This window comes from Citrus sinensis, chromosome 5 (genome assembly GCF_022201045.2).
Source record: "Citrus sinensis cultivar Valencia sweet orange chromosome 5, DVS_A1.0, whole genome shotgun sequence".
Classification (NCBI taxonomy): domain Eukaryota; kingdom Viridiplantae; phylum Streptophyta; class Magnoliopsida; order Sapindales; family Rutaceae; genus Citrus; species Citrus sinensis.
In genome coordinates this window covers 25257397-25264874 of record NC_068560.1, presented here as the reverse complement: position 1 = coordinate 25264874, position 7478 = coordinate 25257397, and the positions used below count along the sequence as shown (strand labels likewise).

At 33.9% G+C, this 7478-nt stretch overlaps 1 protein-coding gene across 1 annotated transcript; it reads right to left on the bottom strand.

Annotated features, from left to right (window-relative positions):
- Positions 1-3371: 3371 nt before the first annotated feature.
- Positions 3372-5699, bottom strand: LOC127902531 (superoxide dismutase [Cu-Zn]-like). The gene is made up of 8 exons (XM_052441819.1): positions 5533-5699; positions 4949-5037; positions 4558-4659; positions 4363-4425; positions 4227-4255; positions 4058-4118; positions 3776-3805; positions 3372-3612 (listed from the first exon to the last, which is right to left on the bottom strand). The coding sequence occupies exons 2-8, from the start codon at positions 5022-5024 to the stop codon at positions 3590-3592; spliced, it is 384 nt and encodes a 127-aa protein (XP_052297779.1). The 5' UTR covers positions 5025-5037; positions 5533-5699; the 3' UTR covers positions 3372-3589.
- Between the last annotated feature and the right edge of the window lie 1779 nt (positions 5700-7478).

Here is a 7478-nt window from a genome sequence, read left to right as displayed (position 1 = left end):
TATATAGGAGTTCTCAGAAAAATTATTATCTTATTAATTTATCGAAATTATTAATTTAGCTTCAAGCCCCAAGTTAGGAGCGTAAAAAATTATTATATTATAGAGATTATTAATTTATAGAATATTAATTTATAGAGGTTATACTGTATATTACTACCCAAATGGGAAATGTTCTGGCTGAAGGTCATATATCCAAGGCTTTTCATGACCGTTAAGTTGGTTTTAGTAATGACATACGTACATGGATTGGAGGCGCCTCCGAAAAGTGAAATAAAATTTTCTGCTAATTTGTTTATGGTTTTTGTTTTCTTCATTTATTTGGTGAAAGGTTTTTATAATGTTCAAAGAGGGCTCTGAAAATTGAAAGGAAGAATAGGCAAAGGAAACGATCTACTTTGAAGGGTCTACATGCTAGACAGCTGGCGTAAGGGGGAGATGTAGGGCCTACCGGCTAAAATTAATGTGAGGGTAAATTCGTAAAGTTGCAACTGAAATTAATGTGAAGCATCTTAATGTGCAACTTTAATAATATCTCATTGCATTTGAATTATTTTTTGACATTTGTATTTTCTTATCTACTACGTAAACTTTTATTAGGATTTGTTTGTGTTCGAGATAAGTTTCATAGTTGAAAAAAACAATTCAGTTTATCCAAGTCTATAAAAAGTTCTTTGCTTCGCCCCTGGATGAAGAACAAATGCAAGGACAAAATTCACTTATTTTCACCCAATTCTCTTGTTTTGGGACCAATAGAGTCTTATGTTGACGTTATTTTCAGGAAGCATTAGGAAACTTGATTTATTTTTATCGTTTACTAGGAGACCCATATCTGACTTTCATTATTATTATTTTTTTGCTTTCTCCCTTGATTTCTAGTTTTTCTTTATGGAATAAATTGCATACTTCTCCAATGCGAGAAATATCATTTACACCCTTCTAACTATATAATAAGAATGATATGTAAGAAAACAAAACAATTCGCTAATTATAAGTAAATAAATAAGTAATGGCAACCAAGTTGTGAAAGAAGGTGCAAATGCAGAATGGAAATATGAATTTTATATGTAAAAGGCCAAATTGAATTCACAAGCAAAAAGCTTAGGGGGAAAACAACTTTGAAACTCACTCACATATGTTTATATTACTTCGATCAAAGATTGATTCAAATGCTAAGAAAATTACCTTTTTAGATTAAAGGTCTAGAGTTCGAATCTCATTACGGGACTAAGAAGTTATTTTTTTGTGGGGTTGGTCACATGAAAAAATGGAGTCCATTTTAGATGTGCAATTGTCAATTAGCTCGTGTGTTTTTCCTTCCCCGGCGACATCATTTGATTTGGTAGTCGCTTATGTTGTAGTTGAGGGAGCTACCAACAGTAGACAACAACTTTTTTTTTTTATTACATGAGACTATTGCTCAGATTACAACTCATATTACATGAAAGTATAACTGATATTTACAAATCAGACTATTACTGAGACCAACTTACATCAATGCTAATTGAGTTATGCCCAGATTTTAACCCTCACAAATATTCGGGAGATGTCTACTCCTAACTCTTGGGTAAGGAAGAAGACTACCTTCACTCAATGTTAATTGAAGAAGGAAATTCCCCCCCAATGCATTTGTGGGGGTTCGAACTGCTGCCCTCCAAGTTGGAGGGCAGCAGCCCTAACCACTCGGCCAAAGGCCGAGTGGCTAACAGTAGACAACAACTTGATTTGCCTTGTATGGACAATCTTGAGGAGGTTGGCCATCTTTTGCATTTTATCGATTACTAAACCCGCACTTGCAAATTTTCGTTGAAAGCAAACAAGCCCCTCCAACTTCAAGATGGATCGACTCACAAGTTCAAAAAAAAAAAGGGCCGCTTCGGAATCTTGCGAACCTATAACAATGAGTTGTTACTCACTGCAGATTATTTGTTATTCATAGTGAATTGCTATGTCATAACCATCATTCCAAGCATCCCAACAAGGCAACAACACCCACTTAGACTCTCAGTCCCTGATCCTCCCACTAGTTCCTTGTTTCTAGTACATACAATACGGTGGTGAGGTTTGCATTAATTAACAAGCTACATCTGAAGTTGTATGGATTGAATCTCTGCTTAGTGAGTTGAAAATCAAGCCTGTTTCAGAACCTATTATGTGGTGTGATAATCAAAGTGCCATAGCTGTGGCTTACAATCCAGTTTATCATGCTAAAACCAAGCATGTTGAATTGGACATTCACTTTATCAGGGAGAAAATAGCAACCAAAAAGATTGAAGTGCAATTTGTTCCAAGTGAGGATCAAACTGCAGATATACTTACCAAGCCACTAACTTTTGATCGCTTCCATTATCTTCGCAGAAAGCTTAATGTCCATCCTGGACAATTTAGCTTGAGAGGGGATGTTACAGAGCATGGTCAGAGCTGTGAGGATGAGCACACTTGATAACTTGATAGCTGACGTGTAAAGAGTTAGTTAGCTGAGTCAGCTACTTTGTTAACCAACTGATTTAGTGTGTTTAGAATATAAAACAGATTTAGTTTACATTGTAACTAAGTATAAATACAGATCTATAAGCACGATTGTCTGGTTGAGTTTTATTCAATAAATTATGAAGAATATTACGAGCATTGCTGTAGTGTTCTAGGCTTTTGGCTTCAAAAAAACAACAAAAACGGTTAGGTCCTCAATTTTTAGCAAACAAACAAAATAAGTGTAGGTGGAGAAGCTTTTTTTTTTTTTTGGTTCTTTCAATAACGACGTTAGGACATCAATTAAGAACAAACAAACAAAACAAAGGTAGGTGATGGCAATTTTTTTTTCTCAATAATTGCCCGATAATTTAATTGTATACATAAAAAGAGATGTACTTGTAAATTGACAATGAAGCCATTATTCAACGTTTTCAAAGTATGAAAGCACGTCGAAGATAATCAAAGAAGTGTTGTAAATAATTATAACTGTAAAGTTCAATATTTTGGCTATTATTTTTTCTATTGGCTTTTTTTGTCTTGTCCAAAATTCTTTTATCAAATTATATCAAGTCCCTTTTGAATTTATTTATTGAATCCATCATTGAGAAAAATATCCCTGTATCACCATTATTTTGTTATATGTACATCTGACAACAAAAAAATCTCCGACATAATCTTTGTGCTGCCTATATTATGTTTCTCCCGACTCCCTCTTCTAAATCCAGCTACTTCTTCCACATTCCAAGTACAACCACATAAAACACCATATTTTATATTTAATTCTCTGTTATTCTAAATTTTTATGTTGAGTGTGCCCTCTTACAACAGTTATAATCATGATGTTCCGAAGAAAATTTGTCAACAATTTATTCGCACTAAAATATTATTTTAAGGAGTAGAAATAGTCTTAAGGACAGTGCACAGCACGCCTGGACTTTTATTTATTTTATTTACGGCCACATTCTACAAGGTACAACATATTACAGACATGCCCTGGCTTTTATTTATTTTATTATAGCCAGATTTTGATTCGTACAACATATTATTTATTTTATTAAGTATTCAAGACACATTCGACATCATGTCAAATGTATTTATTATGGTATGGAGAGAAGCCCCTTCAATAACTGAGACCGATGGTGCCTGCAAGGGCACAAAAGAAATTAATTAATGATCGGTAATAACTACTCGTTCAAAACATCTTAAACCACAAGCAAAGACTGCCGGCGGAGGACCACCCGACTAGCGTAAGTAAGAATGCAAAAGAATAGCAGAGAAATTCGAATGATTAAGTTAGCATACTTACCCCAAGCTACTCCATCACCAGGATCTGGACCTGAGGGAGATGAATGTTCGTAAGTAAATTGTGAACAAGGGTGAAAAATTTCATGCCAAAGACTAAATAAGACTAACTAAAATTTCATGATTCACACAGTACGCGAAACTTGACTTTAATTTTTAATAAATCGTTGTTATAGCTTTTACTCAACCTATACTTCAGACAACATGATTCAAGTAAATAAAGCAGCAATAAAGTATATTCAACTGGGAAAAAAGACTTGGAAGTTCACAAAGAATGGTATATTACTGGGACTTGAGTGGACTACAAGACCCCTTCCAATAACGGAATTTGTTCCAGAAAGAGGAATCTGCAAAATGTATATAAGAGGATAGAGATCAGTTCAATGGAGTTGGGTCCGTGAATATACAAATAGAAACATAGCAAAGCCAAAATTGACAAGGAGGTGAAAGAGTACCGTCTTGTAAATTTCAAAAGTAGCAATACCTAATCAGATATAACCAGAAAAGAGTTAATGACTCGACAAACATCGCACACCGTAAACCACTACATTAGTCAACATGATATTACGTGCGGCTGTGGCATTTACATACCCTCACTAGTAACAGTGATGTTTTCTAAAAAACCGTCAGCTCCAGCAGGTTTAAAAGGGGGTCCTGAAGGAAAGCCAGCAAACGATGAATTAGGAAGGAATTCTATGAGACGAAAGACAGCTTTTATTCGCAGGTTTCACGCAAGTTATTTGGTATACATAATAGAAATACTCATAGTCAAAGGGCCTCGCATACCAGTTGATATCCAATCATTGCTTATGTTTCCGTAAGTGTGAATAATGAGTGCGTGATCACCAGGCGGCAAACCAGAGAGGCTTCCTTTCACAGTTGTTGGACCTAGAAGAAGAAAAAATAAAGCCAAAAAAAAAAAAAATTAGTTTAGACATGATTTAAGAACAATAAGTTCTAGAACCGACTATTTATTTAAGAACAATGACTTCCAGAACCAACTAATTAATTAATTATGCCCCCAAGAGCGTGCTCGGGTTGGTAGCCAACGAACAATGAATCACTGGACACCCGGGTTCAATTCTTAGGGGAAGTCAGGGAAAAAAAAAATTATTTGGGCTTTGCCCACCCTTTGCTTTAAAAAAAAGAAAAAGAAATTAATCAGTGATTAAATTACCACTTCCTTCAACGCTAAAGGAAACAGTTCCCTTGCGACCGTTAGTTCCAGTAATAACTGCAACTGCATTCACCATTGTGCTGTGTGATCTGAGCAATACAAAATACTACATTTAAATGAACTGTCAAGAGCATGAAAATCCTAAACTTCCAACAAACATAGAAACAACGCCATCAGAAGGAAGAAAGATATAACTTTTTCTGAAGACAATAGAAGTAACAACACAAAAAAAATAAAAAGAGAATCAGTTAAACTACAACTTGTTATTTCATCAGCGTAATCAGTAGGAGGGTACGGCTAAGGCTCGAACTTTAAACATTAAAAATAAAAATATTAAAAGGAGTAGAAAACACGTAAATTCCTGAAATCATTCACAATAAATCCCTAAATCACGACTTTGACTTGGCCACAAGCACACATAGAAGCGTGAGACAATCAAATCTAGCAGGCAAGTCCAGATCTTTAAGCAAAAAACATAAAAATAAAATAAGTGATCAACATAAAGTCAACACAAATAAATACATCATCGGAAACCCATATTGATCAGATCAAAAGTGACATAAGAGAAGTGAAATGAATAGTACATCACAACGCCCTTAGAGAGAGGAAAATGAAGATGGACTGTAAAGAGAGAGTATACAGAGATTGGTTTATCGAGTTGACGAATTTATAGGCGCGTGTGTGTGAACAGCAGTGATGAAGAATATTACGAGCATTGCTGTAGTGTTCTAGGCTTTTGGGTTCAAAAAAACAACAAAAACGGTTAGGTCCTCAATTTTTAGCAAACAAACAAAACAAGTGCAGGTGGAGAAGCTTGTTTTTTTTTTGGTTCTTTCAATAACGACGTTAGGACATCAATTAATGACAAACAAACAAAACAAAGGTAGGTGATGACGATTTTTTTCCTCAATAATTATCCGATAATTTAATTGTATACATAAAAAGAGATGTACTTGTATATTGACAATGAAGCCATTATTCAACGTTTTTAAAATATGAAAGCACGTTGAAGATAATCAAAGAAGTGTTGTAAATAATTATAACTGTAAAGTTAAATATTTTGGCTATTATTTTTTTTGTTGACTTTTATTATCTTGTCCAAAATTCTTTTATCAAATTATATCAATTCCCTTTTGAAATTATTTATTGAATCCATCATTGAGAAAAATATCCCTGTATCACCATTATTTTGTTATATGTACATCTGACAACAAAAAAATCTCCGACATTATCTTTGTGCTACCTATATTATGTTTCAAAACTTGTATCGGTCAAATAATTTTCCACTTACACGTACCATTTAAATACATTAAATAGCCCAAACAAAATAAATATTCTACCGTCAATTGTATTAAATGAAAATAATCTTTTTGCTTAAATTTTCTTATAGATTCTGTTGGGCTTAATGATAAAGCTGTTGACTGAAACGAGTTTGAAAACATAGGCAGTGTAGAAAAGATGTCAAAAATATTTAGTGAGTAAATGTACGTATAATAGAACAGAGGTGATGCCGAGATTATTTTTAAAGTAGAAAGAAAACAAAAATTATAGTCATCATTAGTAGTTAACTCCTCGTCTTGAGCTAAAACCGATGAGATCTGTGAACAAAGAGGCAAACATTGAAGCGTGAGACAATCAAATCTAGCAGTCAAGTCCAGATCTTTAAGCAAAAAACATAAAAATAAAATAAGTGATCAACATAAAGTCAACACAAATAAATACATCATCGGAAATCCATATTGATGACGACGTTAGGTCATCAATTAATAGCAAACAAACAAAACAAGGGTTGGTGATCAAGATTTTTTTCCTTAACACAGATATTACACGTTAATATGGATAAATGTTGGATACCTACCCTGAGTTTTGAGATATCTACAATTAGACGGCGAGATTGCCCGTTTTATTAGGGATCTCCGCGGCTGCTTGTACTCAGTTTCGCATATGATTATATCGCCAGTATATGAGGGTAAATTCGTAAAGTTGCAACTGAAATTACTGTGAAGCATCTTAACGTGCAACTTTAATAATATCTCATTGCACTGGAATTATTTTTTGACTTATGTATTTTCTTATCTACTGGCTAAACTTCTATTAGGATTTGTTTGTGTTCGGGATAAGTTTCATAGTTGAAAAAAAAAATTCAGTTTAGCCAAGTCTACAAAAAGTTCTTTGCTTCGCCCCTGGATGGAGAATAAATGTGAGGACAAAATTCTCTTATTTTCACCCAATTCTCTTGTTCTGGGACCAAAACAGTCTCATTTAGAAGTTATTTTCAGGAAGCATTAGGAAACTTGGTTTATTTTTATCGTTTACTAGGAGACCCATATCCGACTTTCATTATTATTATTATTATTTTTTTGCTTTCTCCCTTGATTTCTAGTTTTTCTTTATGGAATAAATTGCATACTTCTCCAATGCGAGAAATATCATTTGCACCCTTTCAACTATATAATAAGAATGATATGTAGGAAAACAAAACAATTCGCTAATTACAAGTAAATAAATAAGTAATGGCAACCACGTTGTA